The sequence below is a fragment of the Bufo bufo genome, chromosome 1 (genome assembly GCF_905171765.1).
Source record: "Bufo bufo chromosome 1, aBufBuf1.1, whole genome shotgun sequence".
NCBI classification, from domain to species: Eukaryota; Metazoa; Chordata; class Amphibia; order Anura; family Bufonidae; genus Bufo; species Bufo bufo.
Window position 1 is genome coordinate 625500447 of NC_053389.1, and position 24994 is coordinate 625525440.

The window sequence follows — 24994 nt, forward strand, 5'->3', positions numbered from 1 at the left end:
ATGTGTTACAATTAGAGATGAGCGAAGTTTTGAAAAGTTCGATTCGGCTAATTCGCCAAACTTCGACAAGAAATTTGATTCATTACTAGAGTTGAGCGAACACCTGGATGTTCGGGTTCGACGAGTTCGGCCGAACTTTCGAAAAATGTTCGGGTTCGGGATCCGAACTCGACCCGAACTTCATCCCGAACCCGAACCCCATAAAAGTCAATGGGGACCCGAACTTTTGGGCACTAAAAAGGCTGTAAAACACACCCGGAAAGGGCTAGAGGGCTGCAAAAGGCAGCAAAATGTAGTTAAATCCCCTGCAAACAAATGTAGATAGGGAAATGATGAGTTAACATAAAATAAATAAAAATTAAACAATATTAATTGGAGTGAGGTCCCATAGCACAGAATCAGGCTTCAAGTCACCCACCAATGGAGAAGGTCACTTACTATTATTTTGACCACAGCACCCAGACAAAGGAGAGAGGTCCCACAGCAGAGAACCAGGCATCATATCACCCACCACAGGAGTAGGCCACCATTTAGTTACTTTGACCCCTACACCCAGACGGAGGAGAGAGGTTACACAGCAGAGAATCAGGCATTTAGATCACCCACCACAGGAGTAGGCCACCATTGAATCAGACCCCGGCAACCATGTCAGATGGCACAAGCATAAGCTTTATATCAATCAGCACAGGAGAAGGCGACTTTGACAGACTTTGACCCCTACACCCGGACGGAGGAGAGAGGTTTCAAAGCAGAGAATCAGGCATTTAGATCACCCACCACAGGAGTAGGCCCCAATTTAATGGGACCCCGGCAACCATGTCAGATGGCACAACCATCAGCTTCATATCAATCAGCACAGGAGAAGGCGACTTTGAAAGACTTTGACCCCTACACCCAGACGGAGGAGAGAGGTTTCACAGCAGAGAATCAGGCATTTAGATCACCCACCACAGGAGTAGGCCCCCATTGAATCAGACCCTGGCAACCATGTCAGATGGCACAACCATCAGCTTTATATCAATCAGCACAGGAGAAGGCGACTTTGAAAGACTTTGACCCCTACACCCAGATGGAGGAGAGAGGTTTCACAGCAGAGAATCAGGCATCATATCAACCACCACAGGAGAAGCCACCATTTAGTTACTTTGACCCCTGCACCCAGGAAGAGGAGAGAGGCACCACAGCACATATTCTGGCATCATATCAGCCACCACAGGAGAAGCCACCATTGAGTTACTTTGACCCCCGCACCCAGGAAGAGGAGAGAGGCACCACAGCACATATTCTGGCATCATATCAGCCACCACAGGAGAAGCCACCATTGAGTTACTTTGACCCCCGCACCCAGGAAGAGGAGAGAGGCACCACAGCACATATTCTGGCATCATATCAGCCACCACAGGAGAAGCCACCATTGAGTTACTTTGACCCCTGCACCCAGGAAGAGGAGAGAGGCCCCACAGCACATATTCTGGCATCATATCAGCCACCACAGGAGAAGCCACCATTTAGTTACTTTGACCCCTTCACCCAAACAGAGGAGAGAGGTTCCACATCAGAGAATCAGGCATCATATCAACCACCACAGGAATAGGCCACAATTTAATGGGACCCCGGCAACCATGTCAGATGGCACAACCATCAGCTTCATATCAATCAGCACAGGAGAAGGCGACTTTGAAAGACTTTGACCCCTACACCCAGACGGAGGAGAGAGGTTTCACAGCAGAGAATCAGGCATTTAGATCACCCACCACAGGAGTAGGCCCCCATTGAATCAGACCCTGGCAACCATGTCAGATGGCACAACCATCAGCTTTATATCAATCAGCACAGGAGAAGCCACCATTGAGTTACTTTGACCCCTGCACCCAGGAAGAGGAGAGAGGCCCCACAGCACATATTCTGGCATCATATCAGCCACCACAGGAGAAGCCACCATTGAGTTACTTTGACCCCCGCACCCAGGAAGAGGAGAGAGGCACCACAGCACATATTCTGGCATCATACTAACCACCACAGGAGAAGCCACCATTGAGTTACTTTGACCCCTGCACCCAGGAAGAGGAGAGAGGCCCCACAGCACATATTCTGGCATCATATCAGCCACCACAGGAGAAGCCACCATTGAGTTACTTTGACCCCCGCACCCAGGAAGAGGAGAGAGGCACCACAGCACATATTCTGGCATCATATCAGCCACCACAGGAGAAGCCACCATTGAGTTACTTTGACCCCCGCACCCAGGAAGAGGAGAGAGGCACCACAGCACATATTCAGGCATTATATCACACACCACAGGAGAAGGCCTCTTTCAGTGATTTAGGCCTTTGGACCCAGACAGAGGAGAGAGGCACCACAGCACATATTCTGGCATCATATCAGCCACCACAGGAGAAGCCACCATTGAGTTACTTTGACCCCTGCACCCAGGAAGAGGAGAGAGGCCCCACAGCACATATTCTGGCATCATATCAGCCACCACAGGAGAAGCCACCATTTAGTTACTTTGACCCCTGCACCCAGGAAGAGGAGAGAGGCACCACAGCACATATTCTGGCATCATATCAGCCACCACAGGAGAAGCCACCATTTAGTTACTTTGACCCCTTCACCCAAACAGAGGAGAGAGGTTCCACATCAGAGAATCAGGCATCATATCAACCACCACAGGAGTAGGCCACAATTTAGTTTATTTGACCCCTGCACCCAGGAAGAGGAGAGAGGCCCCACAGCACATATTCTGGCATCATATCACACACCACAGGAGAAGGCCTCTTTCAGTGATTTAGGCCTTTGGACCCAGACAGAGGAGAGAGGTCAGAGATTAGCTTCATATCCCCCAGCACAGCAGAAGACCGCTTTATTTGACTTAGGCCTCAGCACCCAGACAGAAGACAGAGGTAGCATGGCAGAGGTTATGGCTTCATGTCACCCGTTAGTTTAACCGGCCACTTTCATCTGGTTAGGCCCCGGCGCCCAGACAGAGAAGAGTTTCATTCAACTGTGGGTTTCATAAAATTTATATCAAATAAAGAAGTGGCCCGTAGCACAACAAGACATGTTTTAGGCAGTTAATAAGGACTACTCTGCACAAGGGAGGGACAGGTCCTGTGGGATCCATGCCTGGTTCATCTTTATGAAGGTCAGCTTGTCCACGTTGGCTGTGGACAGGCGGCTGCGCTTGTCAGTAATGACGCCCCCTGCCGTGCTGAATACGCGTTCAGATAAAACGCTGGCCGCCGGGCAGGAAAGCACCTCCAAGGCATAACATGCTAACTCTGGCCACGTGGACAATTTCGAAACCCAGTAGTTGAATGGGGCCGAACCATCCGTCAGGATGTGGAGGGGTGTGCAGACATACTGTTCAACCATGTTAGTGAAATGCTGCCTCCTGCTAACACGTTCCGTATCAGGTGTCGGTGCAGATAGCTGTGGCGTGGAGACAAAACTTTTCCACATTTCTGCCATGCTAACCCTGCCCTCAGATGAGCTGGCCGTGACACAGCTGCGTTGGCGACCTCTTGCCACTCCTCTGCCTTCACCTTCCACCTGTTCCCCTGTGACATGTGGGAATGCTCTCAAGAGCGCCTCTATCAGCGTGCGCTTGTACTCGCGCATCTTACGGTCGCGCTCCAGTTCAGGAATTAAAGTGGGCACATTGTCTTTATACCGGGGATCCAGCAGGGTGGCCACCCAGTAGTCTGCACACGTTAAAACGTGGGCAACTCTGCTGTCGTTGCGCAGGCATTGGAGCATATATTCGCTCATGTGGGCCAGGCTACCCATGGGTAAGGACAAGCTGTCCTCTGTGGGAGGCGTATCGTCATCGTCCACCGTATCCCCCCAGCCACGCACCAGTGATGGGCCTGGGCTGCCACCCCGCTGTGAACTTGCGTCATCCTCGTCCCCCTCCACCTCCTCCTCCTCATCCTCCTCGTCCTCCAGTACAGTGCCTTGGCTGGCGACTTGTGAACCTGTCCTCTGCTGCTTAAACAAACCTCCCTCTGAGCCACTTCGAACAGACTGGCCCGAAAGTGTTAGAAACGAGCCCTCATCCTCCTCCTCCACCTGGGCCACCTCCTCTAACATCATTGCCCTAAGTGTTTTCTCAAGGAGACATAGAAGTGGTATTGTAACGCTGATAACAGTGTCATCGCCACTGGCCATGTTGGTGGAGTACTCGAAACAGCGCAGCAGGGCACACAGGTCTCGCATGGAGGCCCAATCATTGGTGGTGAAGTGGTGCTGTTCGGCAGTACGACTGACGCGAGCGTGCTGCAGCTGAAACTCCACTATGGCCTGCTGCTGCTCGCACAGTCTCTCCAGCATGTGCAAGGTGGAGTTCGCATATGAGGCGGTGAGCGGGAAGGCCGAAGTTCCGCTGTAGCGCAGACAGGCGAGCAGCGGCAGGATGTGAACGGCGGAAGCGCGCACAGACGGCCCGCACTTTATGCAGCAGCTCTGACATGTTGGGGTAGTGGTGAATGAACCTCTGCACCACCAAGTTCAGCACATGCGCCAGGCAAGGGATGTGCGTCAAACCGGCTAGTCCCAGAGCTGCCACGAGATTTCGCCCATTATCGCATACCACCAGGCCTGGCTTGAGGCCCACCGGCAGAAACCACTCGTCGGTCTGTTGTTCAATACCCCGCCACAACTCCTTTGCGCTGTGGGGCCTGTCCCCCAAACATATGAGTTTCAGAATGGCCTGCTGACGTTTACCCCGGGCTGTGCTGAAGTTGGTGGTGAAGGTGTGTGGCTGACCGGATGAGCTGGTGGAAGCAGTGGAGGAGGAAGCTGAGTAGGAGGAGGAGGCTACAGGAGGCAGAGAATGATGCCCTGCGATCCTAGGGGGCGGAAGGACGTGCGCCAAGGAACTGTCCGCCGGGGGCCCAGCCGCCACTACATTCATCCAGTGTGCAGTTAGTGAGATATAGCGTCCCTGGCCGTGCTTACTGGTCCACGTATCTGTGGTTAGGTGGACCTTGCCACAAATGGCGTTGCGCAGTGCACACTTGATTTTATCGGACACTTGCATGTGCAGGGAAGGCACGGCTGTCTTGGAGAAGTAGTGGCGGCTGGGAACCACATACTGCGGGACAGCCATGGCCATCAGCTGTTTGAAGCTGTCTGTGTCCACCAGTCGGAATGACAGCATTTCAAAGGCCAGCAGTTTAGAAATGCTGGCGTTCAGGCCAAGGGCTCGAGGGTGACTCGGGGAGAATTTGCGCTTCCTCTCTACGGTTTGAGATATTGAGAGCTGAACGCTGCTGTGTGATATAGTGGAGACGCTAGTTGACGGTGGCGGTGGTGGTGGTGTCGGTGGCACATCCTCTGTTTGCTGCTCGGCAGGTGGCAACATTCCTCTCGAGGCGGAAGCCGAGGCAGCAGCGGTAGAGGGAGCAGGGGGAGCCTCAGCGAGTGCCTGGTTTTTAAGGTGTGTACCCCACTGCAGTTCATGCTTTGCATGTAGATGCCTGGTCATGCAGGTTGTGCTGAGGTTCAGAACGTTAATGCCTCGCCTCAGGCTCTGATGGCAGAGCGTGCAAGTCACTCGGGTCTTGTCGGTAGGACATTGTTTAAAGAAGTGCCATGCCAGGGAACTCTTTGAAGCTGCCTTTGTGGGGCTGGGTCCCTGTTGGCGATGTCCAGTAGCAGGCGAACTCTGGGGGCGGCGGCTCGTCTGCTTTGGCCCCCTGCTCCCTCTTTGGCTTCGCTGTTGTCTCGGTCTCACCACTACCTCTTCCTCTGAACTGTGAAAGTCATCGCCACGACCTTCAGTCCATGTGGGGTCTAAGACCTCATCGTCCTCTGCATCGTCTTCCACCCAGTCTCCCTCCCTGACCTCCTCCTGTTCAGTCTGCACACTGCAAAAAGACGCGGCAGTGGGCACCTGTGTTTCGTCATCATCAGAGAGTCGGTGACTCTGCTGTGGTGGTATTCCCATGTCCTCTTCATCTGGAGACATAAGTGGTTGTGCGTCAGTGCATGGTATGTCTTCCTCCACTGGGGAAGGGCTAGGTGGACGCCCCTGGGAAACCCTGGAAGCAGAGTCTTCAAACAGAAGAAGAGACTGCTGCATAACTTGTGGCTCAGACCGTTTCCCTGATATGCTTGGGGGTGATGTGACAGACTGATGGGCTTGGTTTTCAGGTGCCACCTGTGCGCTTTCCGCAGAAGACTGGGTGGAAGACCATGTGGTGAACGTGCTGGAAGCACTGTCGGCCACCCAATCGATTAATGCCTGTACCTGCTCAGGCCTTACCATCCTAAGAGCGGCATTGGGCCCCACGAGATATTGCGGTACATTCTGCCGGCTAGTTGAGGGAGTTCGTTCCCTACTGTGTGCGCCTGGGGCCGAACGGCCACATCCTCTACCAGCAACAGAGGCTCCACGGACACCACCACGACCGCGTCCTCGTCCCTTAATAGTATTTTTCTTCATTGTTGCGATTCAACTCGCACCACAATGAAATATATTATTTTTTATAAGCAAAATCCCCTCACTGGAATACTTTCAGTCTTTTGACTGTATGGATTACAGATGGAATGACTGTTATATGTGAGTACCGCTTTCTTTGACAGATTCTAGTATGGGTACATATATGTTTTCCCAACCCCAGCACATTAGTTTGCTAATTCCAGATGTATGAAACGCAGGCCTAACTGTATCTAGTATATTGAACGCCAGATAAACTAACTTGGCCTTTTTTAAATAAAAAAAATTCCCTCACTGGAATACTTTCAGTCTTTTGGCTGTATGGATTACAGATGGAATGACTGTTATATGTGAGTACCGCTTTCTTTGACAGATTCTAGTATGGGTACATATATGTTTTCCCAACCCCAGCACATTAGTTTGCTAATTCCAGATGTATGAAACGCAGGCCTAACTGTATCTAGTATATTGAACGCCAGATAAACTAACTTGGCCTTTTTTAAATAAAAAAAAAATTCCCTCACTGGAATACTTTATGGCTTTTCACTGTATGGATTACAGGTGGACTGGTATTAGTAGGGGTGACACAAGCACACCCAAGTCCCTGATGTAGGATTTCTATGGCACAGACCACTATTACAAGTGATTAATGGACGTTGGGAGAGATTGTGCTGCAGCACTAGTCCCAAGATGGCCGCCGCCTATCAGCCCAGTAACATGTGCCACAAAATGGTCTGCACAACCTTTAAAAAAAATAGCCTTGGACTGTGCTGCTAAATCGCTATTGGTCTGAATCCCAGGTGTAGATGTCTGACTTGTTTGGAGCTTTGGAATGCACACTGTGGCAGCTTCTGCTGCAGCACTACAAGTCGCAAAATGGCGGCCGGCGGTCAGCCCAGGTACATGTGGATGGAAAAATCACTCTGGCCACTCTAAAAATAGCCAATCCCTATCAAAAAAGCAGCTCAGCTGCAGTTGTTCAGATGAATCACAGGTGGAGGAGAGAAATTTGCTTCCAGTTATTCAATTATCCCTGCCTATTCTCGCCCTAGCATCAGCTGCGTCTATCCCTGTTCTATTCACATCGGGAGTGAGCACGTCCCGACGTGCGCACAAGCTTATAAAGAGGCTGAGTCACATGCTGCACTTGGCCAATCACAGCCTTGCCAATAGTAGGCATGGCTGCGATGGCATCTTAGGGCAAGTAGTATGATGCATGTTGATTGGCTGCTTTGCAGCCTTTCAAAATGCGCCAAAATACATGCCGAACGACGAACCCGAACCTGAACTTTTACGAAAAAGTTCGGGTTCGGGTCCGTGTCACGAACACCCCAAAATTCGGTACGGACCCGAACTATGCTCGAACTGTTCGCTCAACACTATTCATTACGAATTAATTCCTCATGAATCACTATAAATCAGGTATACCCAGGCCTCTAAGTGTGAAGGGTTGGACGTTAACCCTTTCCCAACCACCAACAGTATATTTACGTCAGCGACATTTAAAAATGGGGCCCACTGGCACATGCAGTGGGCTCCATGGCCGCCAGGTGTGTGCTGTTTTAAAGAGAAGACACCCGACACTAATGTCCAGGTCCAGTGGTAATGGCGGTCGTGGATTTTTAACTCTTCTGATCCCGTTAACCCCTACCAGCAACAGCCCCTGTTTGGTTACCATATTATATGGCAGCTACTAGTTTTCAGGCTCCCGTCCCTTATGGAAATAATCCAGCGACCGTGTTTCATCCAACCGCTATGTTCTGCCCATCAGGTTTTAATTCTAATACATTTTGAAAGTAAAATACCATTAGATTCATATTAGAATTTTCGCTAAAAGAACGTATTAGCTATGATAAATTTGGGTCGAGTTGGTGGAGTGATTTGTTCATTCCGATAACCAACGAGACTCCTCGTGCTAAGTAGTTATTTGTGGTGTTTAGCAATAACCGGTCTGTGATTCCCTTAGATGTCCGGGGCTGCATGTGCGCTACACTGAAGGGATCACCGTGTGTCTATCCTTTGCCAACAGGTACGGGTAACCCGCTCAACGCCGTTCGTCAGAGGGATTGCAAAATGGATGCAGAATAATTCTTTTGCTAACAGATCGTATTAGCAGCGATGAATTTGGGTCCACTCAGGGCTGGGACAAGGTCCACCACCAACAGAGGCTGAGCTGCCCAAGTGCGCACCCCCCCCCCCGCCATTTAGATATGTATGTTTGTTATTAATCAGACATCCACCCCAACCCCCTCCCCCGAGGCGTTCCTTGTAATTTTACCCCATCCAGAACCCCATCAGACCTCAGATCAGATGGAAAAGAATATTATCTTTATTTAAGAACTATCTTACTTCACTTCAGGGCAGAGAGTCTCACGCTCTATCCCTGCTGGGGCCTGGGCTGGGTCGTGACACAGTGCTGTGCTTCTGCCTGCTGCTGCCCACGCTGCTCCTGGTCTCCAGAGGACGCACATGTGACCTGACTGCGTACAGCGCGTCAGGTCAAAGTGTGCGCTGTACGCAGCCAGTCAGGCAAGCGACTAAGCAGAGAGCAGCGGAGCGGCCGAGCCAGGAGGCGGAGCGGGGAGGGAGCACGTAAGTCAGTGCCAAGTGCTCACTACTCCCTCTGTCCTCAAGCGCGGCCGGCAGCAGCAGCGACGTGGTCAGTGGCCTGCCTGCCGCCCAGAGGCTGGGGAGCTGGCCTGCGCACTGCACACTTGAACTGGGAAAAATATTAAACTAACTGTATCCTTAAAATAATGGACTAACTCTGAATGTCGGTGCAGTAGAATGTGATGCACACAACGACATATTACACCTGCAGCCGCAGTAATTAAAGCTCTAGCATGTATTAAAGATTCAAGAAGCTCATAGTTTTATCTTTAACCGTGGTCTAATACTGACAGAAGATATTCACTATTTATTATATGCATTTATATAGCGCTGCTATATTCCGCAGCACTTTACAGAAAATTAGCATTAATTTTCCTATCAGTATGTCCTTGGAGTGTGGGAGGAAACCAGGGAGAACATATAAACTCCATGCAGATGTTGTCCTTGGTCGGATTCAAACCCAGGACCCCAGTGCTGCAAGGCACCAGTGCTAACCACTGAGCCACTGTGCTGACCATGATAAATTTGGCTCCACTGATCATTTGAACAGTGCGAAATATTTAACTGTGTCCTTATACTGGCGCTATCTAATGCAACTAGAAATGAGCGAAGTTTTGAATTAATTAATTGGTCATGAATCACTATAAATCTGGTATACCCAGGCCACTGCCTAATCATATGCATCCCACTTGGTGGCCCATCTCATTGTGAAGGCTTGGAACTTAAACTACAGGGTCAGTGCAGGGAGAGGGTATCATCCTGTGCATTACATTCTAGTGCACCCACATTCATAATTAATCCGTTAAGTAGGTACTGTACCGTCAGTACTACAGGCAGTTGTAATTTATCGCCGTCTACATCCATGTGCAGGGCAACAAGATTCATAACTAATCCCTTCTGTTAGTTGTGGAATTACTGTGTGTCAGTATTACAGGTCAATAAAATTGCCAAGTCTAATTTATCGCCATGGGCTTAACCATGCAGCGCCCCAAGATTCAAGATTCAGAGTGGGGACAGTGGCAGCAGCAGTAGTGGTATTAAGGCTGTGTTAGTATCACTGTTTATGTTTCCGTTCTTCTGATCCCTCAGAAGTACAGAAAACAAAAAAAATCCTGTATTTTCAACATTCATAAAGCCTCTTTCAGATGGTCAGCATTTTGTCAGTGTTTTGCATCAGTATTTGATCAGTAATTGTAAACCAAAAACAAGAGTGGGTCCAAAACATAGATAAAATGTAATGGATCATTTGCATCTCAACTGTGTGTTGGACAAAACACTGGCCAAACAACGACTAAAAGAACGTATTAGCTACGATTAATTTGGGTCCAGTGAGTGGAGTGATTTATGTGGTTCATTCCAATAAGAAACGACGCTCCTCCCAAATGGCAATAATCCAGCTGCCATGTTTGATCCATCCAGCAAGTTCGGCCCATCTGGTTTTAATCCTAATACATGTTGAAAGCAAAATACCATTAAGTTCATAGTTTGGAGGGATCACAGATCTTATGGAGAGATCCACATGGGCAAAAATTTTAATAAACTGCACAGTGATGTAGAATTTGTTTGGTTGTAAGAGTGACACTGAATATAATTTTCCATTACAAAACATGGTAGCTAGGAATAATGAATTTGGGTCCTGTTGGTGGAGTAATATCGTTGTAGTTCCGACCACTGTCTGTGCAGTCTCCCTATCCAATATTCCATAATCAAAGGCTTCTTGAACACTGTTCCTAGTGCTTGTCACAGCACAAAATGAGGCTTTTATAGGGCTGTGACCTTACAGGGGCTGGCTAGCTGCTGATTGGCTATCTGCATGGCATTATGGGTGATCTCCTCTTCTTGGGCTTCTTACTTTCACTTTGTAACGTGCAGCAGCCATTTTAGAAATAATCCGATTTGTTACCATGGAATGTGAGGAAATTCAGATTTGTGGCAAATAGAAGTTTTCCTAAACTTCAAATTTCACTTCTGATGCTTCGATTCTCTCAACACTAAATGCAACAGAATGCATTCGCTGTGATAAGTTTGGCTCCACTGCAAAGTTGAACGGGATGAAATATTTAACCGTGGCCTAATACGGACGCTATGTAACACAACAGCTAACATGCATTCACTATGGTAAATTCCGCTTCAATGTACAGTTGAACATGGCGAAATATTACACCGTCCTGGAATATGGACACAACATAACAGTTTCACTAGCATAACAGATTAAGGGTACTTTCACACTAGCGTTTTTGTTTTCCGGTATTGAGTTCCGTCATAGGAGCTCAATACCGGAAAAAAAACTGATTTGTTTTACCCTAATGCTTTCTGAATGGAGTGCATTCCGTTCAGGATGCATCAGTTCAGTCCCTCTTACGTTTCCTGGACAGAGAAAATACTGCAGCCTGCTTCAGTTTTATCTCCGGCCAAAAATACTGATCACTTGCCAGAATGCCAGATCCGGCATTAATTTACATTGGAGTGTATTAGTACCGGATCCGGCATTAAGTGTTCCTGCAAAACGGATCTGGCTTTCCCGCCTGCGCATGCGCAGGCCTTAAAAAATGCAAAAAATAATTTATACTGGATCAGTTTTTCCGGATGACATGGATCCGGTATTTCAATGCATCCGGATCCGTCTGACAAATGCCATTAGTTTGCGTCAATATTGACGGACCCAGCAGGCAGTTCAGGTGACGGAACTGCCTGCTGGAATCCTCTGCCGCAAGTGTGAAAGTATCCTAACTCTGAATGTGGGTGCAGTAGAACTTGCTGCACACGGCGATATATTACACACCTGCCTTATATACTGAGGCACACTGGGAAAGATTTATCAAAACTGCTGTAAAGGAAAACTGGCTTAGTTGCCCATGGTAACCATTCCGATTCCACCTTTCTTTTTCCAAAGCTCTGCAAAATTAAAATTGGAATCTGATTGGTTGCTATGGGCACCTAAGCTATTTTTCCTTTACACCAGCTTAGATAAATCTCCCCCACTAACTGTATGAGTAAAAAAACGGATTAACTCTTAATGTGGGTGCCGTAGAACATCATGCACACGAATAAACACTCAACCTGCAGTCTCCCTACAGTCTCTAAACAGTCTCCCTACACTGTCCCTGCCCTCGCCCTCTCCAATATTCTATTAATCATTTGCAGCAACACTGTCCCTAGCTCATGAGCACTTGCCTCTTCTCTCTCTTCAGCTCACAGTGAAATGACAGAGAGCATGCCGGATGAGACTTTTATAGGGCTGTGACACAGGGAGAGGGATATCAGCAGATTGGCTGGTTGCATGGCATTATGGGTCATATCGCGTTCCTGGGCCTCTTACTTTCACTTTGTAACATATGCAGCTGCCATTTTTTATTCGTAGGAAATTAATTTCCATGGCGAATCGAATTTTTCCAAAACTTTCCTAAAAACTACTTTAAAACTTGGAATTGAACTCGGGTACCTTGGAACCAAAGTCGAGTTCAGTTCCAAGCTTTAAAATAGTTTTCCAGTTAAAAAATCAACTACCAAAGTTTTTCAACAAAATTCCGCATGACTTTGCGGATAACTGACTTCAGCTCATTGGAGCCCTTACATTATATACTGTACAGAGACTGATCTCTGTACAGTATTAATCCGAAGTTTTGAACAAAGCAACTTCGGATGTACTGTAGCATTCGCTAATCACTAATTGTTACCCAGAACCAGGAGTGGAAGCTACACAGAGATATGGTATAATGGAAATATTCGGTGTTTTTGACCTGCACCTGGTTTTGGCTCACAAGCTCTGAGGGAAATCGCTGATCAAACAATTGCCAAATACTGACTGTGTGAAAATAGCCTTAAATGCAGTCTGTCAGCAGTTTTTGCCATGCAAAACTGTTGACAGCACTATGCAGGGGCTGAGGAGAGCAGGACAAACATACATGTTGTAGAGCTTTTATTATCAGGAGTAGTGTAAATATGAACTTTCTGACAGATTCTGCACCTGCAAGTGTCCAGGAGACGGTGCTTCACTGTTAGGTGCTAGTGCTACACATTAAGTTGCTTCACAACCTATCCTCTTTGCTGTGAGAGACAGCTGTAGTGGTTTCCTGGTTGAATGCTACAATTGTCACTCAGATGGGAGGGGCTGTGAGGCAGCTCAACGCAGAGAGGAGAGCGCCACCTTTTGGGCATCTGAAGTTCTGCAGGGTCCACAGGTTGAGAAATTAGAAAGTATGTAGAAATAGGAACAAATTATATTGAAACGCACCTGCAAAGTTACAGCTGAACTTTTGGCCCTTGGAATGCACACAACCTTAAATGTTTTGCTGTCTGCAAAGCACAGATACCAGCCATGTGCATTCTGATTTTTCCACTAGGTGCTAGCCATACATCACCTTATTCATGTCTCTCCAGAAAATCCTTCACTGCTGTACTAATTTGCCAATTATTGTAATATATGACTAAAAAGGAATGTAATGTAGCCCCTTCCATGTGATCGAATAGAGAGAAGAAACAACCACTTGTAGTCATCATCTCGACAGCAGGGCCCCTGTGCAGCTCCACAGGTCACACATAATATGCATATGTATTTATATATCTGCAGTATTTGTCTATATACAAGCTGCTATAACTATGAAGGCGAAAACCTGTTAAAACCTTTTACTCAACAGGTTATAAGTATAAAGTGTGCCATAAAACACGGCAGATTTTGTTGCAGAAAATTTCAGAGACTGAAAATTAGTTCCTTTCATCTGAATGGAGTTGGTTTGGATTTTAGCTACCGTAGTCCCATTCAGATGATGGAGTTCAATTACCGTCACATATATTTTCTGCAGCAAAGTCTGTCGCATGTGAAGGCATCCTAAAGATGCACGGTTCCTTACCTGAAGTTGGATCCTTTGATACATCTCATTCAGGTAACTAAACCCAAGTAATACTGAACTGACCACCAGAAGTAAAAAGATTGCATGCACAGATCGGAGATTGTAGCCTGTCCTCGGTGTTTCCATATTAACCCAGGTACTCTGAAAACAGGAAACTGGCATGAATGAATGCAGTTAGAGGTTTTATCCTATGCATTATACAGGGAGTGCACAATTATTAAGCAAGTTGTATTTTTGAGGATTAATTTTATTATTGAACAACAACCATGTTCTCAATGAACCCAAAAAACTCATTAATATCAAAGCTGAATATTTTTGGAAGTAGTTTTTAGTTTGTTTTTAGTTTTAGCTATTTTAGGGGGATATCTGTGTGTGCAGGTGACTATTACTGTGCATAATTATTAGGCAACTTAACAAAAAACAAATATATACCCATTTCAATTATTTATTTTTACCAGTGAAACCAATATAACATCTCAACATTCACAAATATACATTTCTGACATTCAAAAACAAAACAAAAACAAATCAGTGACCAATATAGCCACCTTTCTTTGCAAGGACACTCAAAAGCCTGCCATCCATGGATTCTGTCAGTGTTTTGATCTGTTCACCATCAACATTGCGTGCAGCAGCAACCACAGCCTCCCAGACACTGTTCAGAGAGGTGTACTGTTTTCCCTCCTTGTAAATCTCACATTTGATGATGGACCACAGGTTCTCAATGGGGTTCAGATCAGGTGAACAAGGAGGCCATGTCATTAGATTTTCTTCTTTTATACCCTTTCTTGCCAGCCACGCTGTGGAGTACTTGGACGCGTGTGATGGAGCATTGTCCTGCATGAAAATCATGTTTTTCTTGAAGGATGCAGACTTCTTCCTGTACCACTGCTTGGTAGGTGTCTTCCAGAAACTGGCAGTAGGACTGGGAGTTGAGCTTGACTCCATCCTCAACCCGAAAAGGCCCCACAAGCTCATCTTTGATGATACCAGCCCAAACCAGTACTCCACCTCCACCTTGCTGGCATCTGAGTCGGACTGGAGCTCTCTGCCCTTTACCAATCCAGCCACGGGCCCATCCATCTGGCCCATCAAGACTCACTCTCATTTCATCAGTCCATAAAACCTTAGAAAAATCAGTCTTGAGATATTTCTTGGCCCAGTCTTGACGTTTCAGCTTGTGTGTCAGCCTTTCTTACCTTGGACATGTCTCTGAGTATTGCACACCTTGTGCTTTTGGGCACTCCAGTGATGTTGCAGCTCTGAAATATGGCCAAACTGGTGGCAAGTGGCATCTTGGCAGCTGCACGCTTGACTTTTCTCAGTTCATGGGCAGTTATTTTGCGCCTTGGTTTTTCCACACGCTTCTTGCGACCCTGTTGACTATTTTGAATGAAACGCTTGATTGTTCGATGATCACGCTTCAGAAGCTTTGCAATTTTAAGAGTGCTGCATCCCTCTGCAAGATATCTCACTATTTTTGACTTTTCTGAGCCTGTCAAGTCCTTCTTTTGACCCATTTTGCCAAAGGAAAGGAAGTTGCCTAATAATTATCCACACCTGATATAGGGTGTTGATGTCATTAGACCACACCCCTTCTCATTACAGAAATGCACATCACCTAATATGCTTAATTGGTAGTAGGCTTTCGAGCCTATACAGCTTGGAGTAAGACAACATGCATAAAGAGGATGATGTGGTCAAAATACTCATTTGCCTAATAATTCTGCACGCAGTGTATGTCTCCACCTTTTTCAAAACCACATATAGAGGTTTTGTTATAAACAGCACACGGTTAGAGGGCTGGGGCCAGGTTTTCATGTTTCCCCTATTCACAGGATTGGGTGAGTCCCCACCGATCCCTTGAACGGGGGTCCTGTTCCCCCATCCTGATGGAGCAGCAGGCCACAATTGCACCCTACTGCATTCATTCTCTATGGGACTGCCACAGATAGCCGAGTACAGCGCTCACCTATTTCTGATGCTCCCATAGAGAATGAATGGAGCAGCAGGGCACATGTGCTGTCTGCCACTCCATCAGGATGAAGGAATAGGACCTCTGTTCTCAGGGCTAGACCCAGGCTCGGACTGACCTACAGCGGTACAGGGGAATCCCCTGGTGGGCCCCTGAGCAAGGTGGGCCCCTAATCTCCCACAACCTGCACAAGTGGCACATAACACAGTAGACTTACTGCGCTACATACATATCTTCACTGTACAGCACCTCAACCAGCCTATGTTCATATAAAAAAAACTTGTTCGATTATTTATTATATTTGAACGTATCCATACGGTGGGCTCCCAAAATAAATTTTACTGGTGGGCCCTAGGTACCCCAGTCCGACACTGGGTAGACCCACACCAATCAGTTTGTTATGTTCTACTCTGTGGATAGGAGATAACTTGAAATCTTGGTACAACCCTTTAAGCACTGAGCAGTTTAAAATTTCTATAATTTCCAGATTTTCCTGATTTGTTATTAATATACTTTTACTTCTCTTTCTAATATAACGCCAACATATTTTATAACATTTATATAGACATTATTTTCACGTGCTGTCTCCAGTGAAGGTCCCTATCAGTCTTTGGAGTACAGTATGTGGAGGAAGCCCATGCAAACACAGGGAAAACATACATACTGCGAGAGTGGCATCCAATGTTCTGTGCACAGCATCGTTTGTCATTCTTTTTGCAAATGCATTATGCCACTATAATTCACATGAAGTTGTATAGGTTATCAGTATAGATGAGCAAAGTATTGGAAAATTCAGTTTGGCACATTCATTTGTAAGTGGTTGGTGCAATGACAGGGAGCAGTGACTGCGCTGATTGCGGCATCTGACATTAATATTAAAGTGTCAAATAAAAAATAAATAAAATCATACTTACCTTATCTATTTGATTGCGAAGAGCCGGTCACCACCATCTTGAGCAGCCCGTGATGACGTCACCACATCGGCTGGGGTGGTGATGTCATACATCACCGCGCACGGGATTTCGGCTCTTCGTGCTCAAACAGAGGTAAGTATGATTTTTTTTTTAACCAGGGAAAATGGATTCGCTACCACAAAGCATAATTTTGGGATCGAAGTCTTCTTTGTGGACTTCGATTCACTCAACACTAGTTATCAATATACTTGAATAAAATCCACAATAAATCAGCCACCATACATGAGATCATTTTCAGAGTATAACATTTTAGTTGTAGCGTAAAAATACACATAAAAAGATATATCTATATAAAAACAATACATTTTCTTCCTATGCTGACAGAAAATACCAAATACCATTACTAAAAACAATTTAGTAACTTCATACTATATTACCACACTAGATTCCATAGCTTGGTCTAGTAAACTTAGAAACATGACGTACCCAATGTTACTAGCATTTTCTTATTTGTAGCACAGTTTAATCACTTGTAAACATATTATGAAAGATTTTAGAAAGAAAAATCTGAAATTCAGATAAATATTTAACAATTGTCAGAAGTGAATGCCATACCATTAAGGTGTCTAGATGTGCTCCTCTCTCTTTTGCATGGTAATGTGGGTTACTATAGCTGCTATACTGTCATCTTGACTAGTATAACCAGTTTGTTGAAATAGAAAACAATATAAACTTCAGGTCAGGTTTTGCAGGTTTGCAATATGAAAATAGCATGTCAGACTGCCCAAGGAAAAAATGTAGCCAGACAATGAATGAATAACATCATTCTGCAATTCTTATAGAAACAGTAGACCAGGGTGGTTGTCAGTGTAGATTGTTAAGACAAGTATTCATAGACATGTGTAGCCTACTTACACCTGATAAATACATTATATACATTAATAAAATTCAAATGAAATGGATTAAAAGCTATTTACACATTTGCTTTACTTTTTATTGTTCATTTACTTTCTCACTTCAAAATTAAGCAACTTTCTAAATAGCCACAAATGTAGATAATTAGCATGGATTGCAGATCAACATTTTATGCATTTACTGTATCTACTGCTGCTTTCTATGTAGTCTTCATTATACATTTCCTACAATTTTCTGCAGTGCATTTAAGTCCTTCACTTAGCTGCTGGTGCTTCTAAGAGGCTGTTTATGTCACTACCAGCACCGGCAGACGTGATTCTCCACTTACCTGCCGGTGTCTGGTTGCAAGGGGGACAGCTTGATCTCTCATGTCAGGTATTCTGAGGTCGCGTGAAGCTGAGAGTGTCACGTGAACAGGCAGTGCATCACGTGATCAGAAGGTGCTGAGTAGTGTTGATCGAGCACCAAAGTGCTCGGGTGCTTGGGTGCTCTGGCCGAACACATCTGGATGCGGGAGTATAATGGAAGTCAATGGGAGAACCTGAGCATTAAATCAGGCACCCCATGCTCTGAAGAGGGGAGGGTTCCTGGTTCATAGGAAAAGGTCAGAAATTGATGGAAACACCAATAAAATGGTTCGGGAACAGCATGGGGAGGATGTCTGGATGCATCTTGGACTCCAAGGTCGCTGCTGTAAACAATGTTATCCAAGTAGTACGCCACTTTTACAGAGTGACAATAATACGCACCAAACCGAAGATAAAATAGATTTTAGAGGAAAAAGTGTTAGGAAATATTCTTTCCTGTATATTTACTTGTATATAAAGTGCAAGTGCTGCCAAAAATTACAAGGAAGAGGCACTCCGATACAACCTGTATATCACATAAAGGAGGTCCTCATTCACATTGTTTTACAATTGTTCAGGTAGTGGGACTCCTACACTCATAAAGCCTATGCACTAAGTGAAAGGGCTGCCAAAAATTAGAAGGAAACGGCACTCCAATACATCCTTTGTTACACATAAAGGAGGGCATCATACACAGCCTTGAAAATTTATGATTGATGGCCTGCTGGTGACCCTCAAAAACATTTGGAGCAAGGGCCTGCTGATTTGATATCTAAAACATTATGGGAGAGGGCCGGCTGCCGTTTTGGTGACTCTAGATAACCTGGGCCGATTGCACGTCCTTGTGACAGCGACGATCCATTTGGATGTCTGCCCTATCAACTTTCGATGTTATTTTCAGCGCAAACCATGGTGACCTCGGGTAACTGGGAATCATGTTTCGATTCCGGAGAGGCAGCCTGAGAAACGGCTACGGCTACCTCATCCAAGCAAGGCAGCATGCGCGCAAATTACATATTAGGTATAATTAGGTGAGGGCCTGAAGGTGAGCTGACCCTGAAAAAGATTTTAGGTGCGGGCCTGCAGGTGAGCTGACCATGTAAAAGATTTTAGGTGCAGGCCTGCAGGTGAGCTGACCCTGTAAAAGATTTTAGGTGCGGACCTGCTGGTGAGCTGACCCTCTAAAAAATTATATGCGAGGGCCTGCTTGTGAGCTGACCCTGTAAAACTTTGTAGGTGAGGGCCTGCTGGTGACCTGACCATCTAAAAAATTACATGCAAGGGCCTTCAGGTGAGCTGACCCTGTAAAGGATTGTAGGTGAAGGCCTGCTGGTGAGGTGACCCTGTAAAAAATTATATGCGAGGGCCTGCTGGTGATCTGACCCTGTAAAAGGTTTGAGGTGCAGGCCTGCTGGTGAGCTGATCCTGTAAAAGTTTTTAGGTGTGGGCCTGCTGGTGAGCTGACCCTGAAAATATTGTAGGTGAAGGCCTGCTGGTGAGCTGACCCTGTAAAAAATTATATGCGAGGGCCTGTTGGTGAGCTGACCCTGTAAAAGGTTTGAGGTGCAGGCCTGCTGGTGAGCTGACCCTCTAAAACATTATATGCGAGGGCTTTCAGGTGAGTTGACCCTGAAAATGATTGTAGGTGAAGGCCTGCTGGTGAGCTGACCCTCTAAAAAATTATATGCGAGGGCCTGCTGGTTAGCTGACCCTGTAAAGCATTGTAGGTGAGGGCCTGCTGGTGAGCTGACCCTGTAAAACTTTAAATGCGAGGGCCTGCTGGTGAGCTGACCCTGTAAAACATTATATGCGAGGGCCTGCTGGTCCGCTGACTCAGTAAAAGGTTTTAGGTGCGGGCCTGCTTGTGAGCTGACCCTGTAAAAGATTTTAGGGGCAGGCCTGCTGGTGAGCTGACCCTGTAAAAGATTGCAGGTGAGGGCCTGCTGGTGAGCTGACCCTGTAAAAGATTGTAGGTGAGGGCCTGCTGGTGATCTGAATCTGTAAATTTTATATGTGAGGGCCTGCTGGTGAGCTGACCCTCTAAAAGGTTGTAGGTGAGGGCCTGCAGGTGAGCTGACCCTCTAAAACATTATATGCGAGGGCCTTCAGGTGAGCTGACTCTGCAAAAGATTGTAAGTGAAGTCCTGCTGGTGAGATGACCCTCTAAAAAATTATATGCGAGGGCCTGCTGTTGAGCTGACCCTGTAAAAGATTTTAGGTTTGGGCCTGCAGGTGAGCTGACCCTGTAATTTTTTTTAGGTGCGGGCCTGCTGGTAAGCTGACCCTCTAAAAATTATATGCGAGGGCCTGCTGGTGAGCTGACCCTGTAAAAGATTGTAGGTGAAGGTCTGCTGGTGAGCTGACCCTGTAAAAAATTATATGCGAGGGCCTGCTGGTTAGCTGACCCTCTAAAAAATTATATGCGAGGGCCTGCTGGTGAGCTGACCCTGTAAAACATTGTAGGTGAGGGCCTGCTGGTGAGCTGACCCTGTAAAACTTTATATGCGAGGGCCTGCTGTTGAGCTGACCCTCTAAAAAATTATATGCGAGGGCCTGCTGGTGAGCTGACTCTGTAAAACATTGTAGGTGAAGGTCTGCTGGTGAGCTGACCCTGTAAAAAAATTATATGCGAGGGCCTGCTGGTGAGCTGACCCTGTAAAACTTTGTAGGTGAGGGCCTGCTGGTGAGCTGACCCTCTAAAAAGGTTGTAGGTGAGGGCCTGCAGGTGAGCTGACCCTCTAAAACATTATATGCGAGGGATTTTAATAATTCGAGAAAAAAAGGCTGGGCCGCAAGCCAAGGCCTGAGGCTAGGAATTTTAATAAAATGAACCTTAAAGTGACAATGTACTTTCATTAAACTTTTGATGTTATAGGGACATATCAAAAGTATGGATCTGTGGGGTTCTGAGCACTGAGACCACCACCGATCTCTAGAACGAGGGGAGAGAGGTACATTCTTAGCACATTTTCTCTCTTAATTGCCGGACAGGAAGCTAGTGAGCTACTCATTAGAAAGTCTATGAGCCAATCTCGCTCCTGCCTCATGTAGTGAAGACAGAGAGCTAAGCACACACTTGTTTCCCCTCAGTGGAGGGGGGGGGGTATTATAAACACAGCATGACAATGTGGCTGTGAAAATATGTTAATTATTCTCAATATACTAAAGAAAATAAATAAAGGATAATACAATGTATATAGAAAATAATTAATAATACCAGGTCAGACCACAACCACACCCCGACGCGCGTTTTGCCGTCAGCTTTCTCAAGTGGTTGGTTGGAACATAGCAGATTTTATAGTGCTACAGGTGGGAATTTACTGGGTGGGTGTAATCAGTTGATTATAAATACACCAATTTCCAGCATCGCTCAATAATAGAATGGTCCCAAATCCCAGTTTTAACCAATCATAAAGGGCCCCAGTTACCTGTTTTCACTATATGGCACGCCATGGTCTTAGCCCCATTCTTGAGATAGGAATGGATCTGAGAGGTGGGACGCACACCTATCGGACATTTCTGGCATATTCTGTGGATATGCCAAGAATGTCCAGATGGAAATACCCTTCCTCAGTGGTTCCCCGAAATGCGTTTGGTGCTTTTCTAAGACATCCCCAACAAGAGACCCCCACTGGAAGTTCGTACATTAATATCCGGACATTTACTAAAGAATTGGAGCGCTCCAACATATAAAGACCCGGAATTTCAGCCATTGAAACTGGTCAGTACAAGTTTACCTCTCGCGATATTACACTCCGGTCGTATGACCAAATCCGAGATTCGTGGATAACGATCGAGAGAGACCAGTGACGCACAAACTAAATGGGACGCCAAACATTTAGACCGCGGAAATACGAAAAATACAGTGAGTAAAAATCGAATATTGGGACCGCAGGATAATCGACATTCACCTGTGAGTAAAATCATTTGTGTCCAACTGGATACTTTATCGAATATTTAAATCGGACAATTCCGAATTATTAGAAAAAGTGCCTTGTATGGTTTTTCATGTTATATTGCCCATAGGAAAAGAGATACCAATATTATTACAAGGAAGAGACTGATTGGATAATCCATATTTTTGGCTTGCAATATATTTTTTCTCATTCAGGACGTATGGTCCCCTTCTTATTGGACTTTTTTTGACTTTTATTCAAGTTTTTAGATTTTAGGTCATTTTAGGGAATATGGTAATGGTGTTTTTGCTGCAGCAATTGTGAAGTATTTTAATATTGTATTTTAAGCGAATATGCCATATTAAATATTGTGTAACATTTAGTCACCACTATTATCTTTGCTTTATTTCTGTACGAGGGAGTGCCAGTCTCATAATATATATATTTTCTATACGCCCTATGTTGATTTGAGTGAATCAATTTGAGACTAGAGCACCCATTCCAGAATTGTGAAGGGAGTGAGCAGTTTGTCTATATTTCCAAAGAACTATATTAGTTCACAACATGCAGCACTCAAACTTTAACTCTTCCTATTGACATTCAAGAACCTGTTAATTTTGACTGTTTAACATAAGAAATCTTTAAATTGGTTAATTTTCACCATTCCTTTTTTTGAGTGATTTGAGTCCCGCAGCAGGGGCCACAACAATAAGCTGTAAACTGGCAGGGAACCCAACAGTAAATATTTCATTCTCTGAAATCAATGGTCTGTCACCATGATATACTTTATAGGCAACATGATATGTGAATCTTTTTTTCAACACTTCGGCCTTGAGAGAGTTATTGCAGGATTTACCAGAATATGTATTTCTTCTGAATATTCCCTGTACTGGTATATTGTCCTTCCTAAAAGGATTTTACAGTGAAGACAGTCGAGAGAGATAGGACTGTCTGGTTTTCTTTTTATTAAGGCCTTTTTAAACCATTTATTCAAGACCAGATGTCACAATTATTCCACACCCCAAAATTCAGACTCCAATCTAGACTTCAAAACTCAGATCCTATAATTCAGACTCAATTCCTAATTCAGACTCAAGACCAAACCTCATAATTCAGAACCCAAACCAGACCACTTAATTCAGCCCCAGATATTCAGACCCTGATATTGAGACCTCAGACCATACCCCAGACCAGTCACTATAATTCTGACTCAATATGCCAAAATTCAGACCCCAAATCAGACTCTTTTAATTGCTCACCTATTTCTGCTACAGCCTCCTCTTCTGTAGGCACAGCTGCTTATCATCTTCAGGCATCACTACACATGATGTCCTGACACCGAATGGTAATAGCCAATTAAAAAAAATAAAAAATAAAAATAATAAAAGTGCAGTCACTGGATTTACAGGACAAATATTTTTCAGGATTTCCTCTTCGACATCTTCATATTTATAATAGGCAAAGTTGTCTATTAACCAGGAAAGCTTAAAAAGTCGCTGTACTTTCACACCTTCTACTTTAAGGTGCTCAAGTCATAACTGATAATGGATGATATAAAGCAAAGTTAAAATCCAGTAAAATCTTCTTTACCTGTTAGTTTGTGTACCAATGCTTTCAGCCTGACTGAAGAAGAAACACAGAATACAACCTCCTCAAAGTACAGTATGTTCTAAAGAAAGGAAAATCTTTTTGACATTTCACCTCAATACCAGGGTGTGGTAGGAGGATGAGCACATGGTAAAGCTACCAGTAACTGGGTCAAGTAGTGCACAGTGCTTTGTAAATAGGTTGAGTTACTAAACAGTAACAGGGCATGAAGTGCTAATGTGCTCATAAAGATAGCAAATGGTTTTGCTAAACATATGGGGTCATTTATCAAACTGGTGTAAAGTAGAACTGGCTTAGTTGCCCATAACAACCAATCAGATTCCACCTTATATTTTTGACAGCTTCTTTGGAAAATGAAAGGTGGAATCTGATTGGCTGCCGTGGGCAGCTAAGCCAAACTTACTTTATACCAGTTTGATAAATCGCCCCAATAGTCCATAGTCATTCATTTGAATTGTCAGTGCTTATATACTTCAATGTCCTCTCCTCCCAATCTGATATCAGCACTTAAGGTGGATTTACACCTTGCAATAATCGGGCCGATTATTGGGAACGAAAGAACGTTCCTGCGAATGCTCATTCCCGACAATCTGCCTGTGTAAAGGTGAAGCAGATCACCCGATGAATGGGCGAAATGCTCCTTTATCAGGTGATCCTGTTGTTCAAGCAGGCACCTAAGTTATCTGTTTCTGGGCAGCAGATCATGCTGTCTAAGCAGGGATCTGCTACCCAGAATTAATACAAATCTATGAGAACAAGTGATCATGATAGCGATCCCTAATCCTCATACTGTGAAGGAGATCACTGCTTGTAAATGCAGCTTTACAGTTGTCTCAGTAGATTCAATGCTGATGGAAATTTGTGCTTATCAGTAGAAATGAGCGAAGTTTTAAAAAATTTGATTCGGACGCTATGCCGAATTTGATTCAATCCAGAAATAATTTGTCACGAAGTGTGTTATAAATCAGTTATTTCCTGGCCTGCAGGGAGAGTGTATCTCTCTGTACATCATTGTGCAGTGCAGAAACATGCATAGCTAGTCCACTGTGGTAGTGATGACAGACGTCACTCTTAGACTCAGTTCACACTTCACTTATTTGGTCAGTTACAGGTCAAAAACTAACCAAATAACTGAAGTGTGAACTCAGCCTTTTAGGCCAATGTTAGTATCAGGTATAGCCGACTTAACCGTGCAGTGGCCCAAGATTCTACTACAGAGTGAAAGAGCGCACTCCTTTTACACAGTCTGCTGATTCCACATAGATTGCTAAAGAACGAGTCCTGTTACACGCTGATACAAGAAGTGGGCCCATGACAGAGTGGAGAGGGTGTCAGCAGTAAGTTTGTATTGACGTCACTGTTTAATTTTCCCTTCTGATCTGTCAGAAGAACAAGCGCAAAAAAAGAAATCCTGTCTTTTAAGCATCCGCCTTCACA

At 45.3% G+C, this 24994-nt stretch overlaps 1 protein-coding gene across 1 annotated transcript in view; it reads right to left on the bottom strand.

Moving 5' to 3' along the window:
- The window catches only part of LOC120985723, a 61081-nt gene extending 43645 nt beyond the window's left edge, over positions 1-17436 (bottom strand). The window contains exons 1-2 of the mRNA XM_040413824.1: positions 17407-17436; positions 13903-14043 (exon numbers count right to left, since the gene is read on the bottom strand). Coding sequence (XP_040269758.1) covers positions 13903-14043; positions 17407-17409 — 144 coding nt within the window. The 5' untranslated portion in view covers positions 17410-17436. The remainder of the gene's footprint in view (positions 1-13902; positions 14044-17406) is intronic.
- Positions 17437-24994: the final 7558 nt, after the last annotated feature.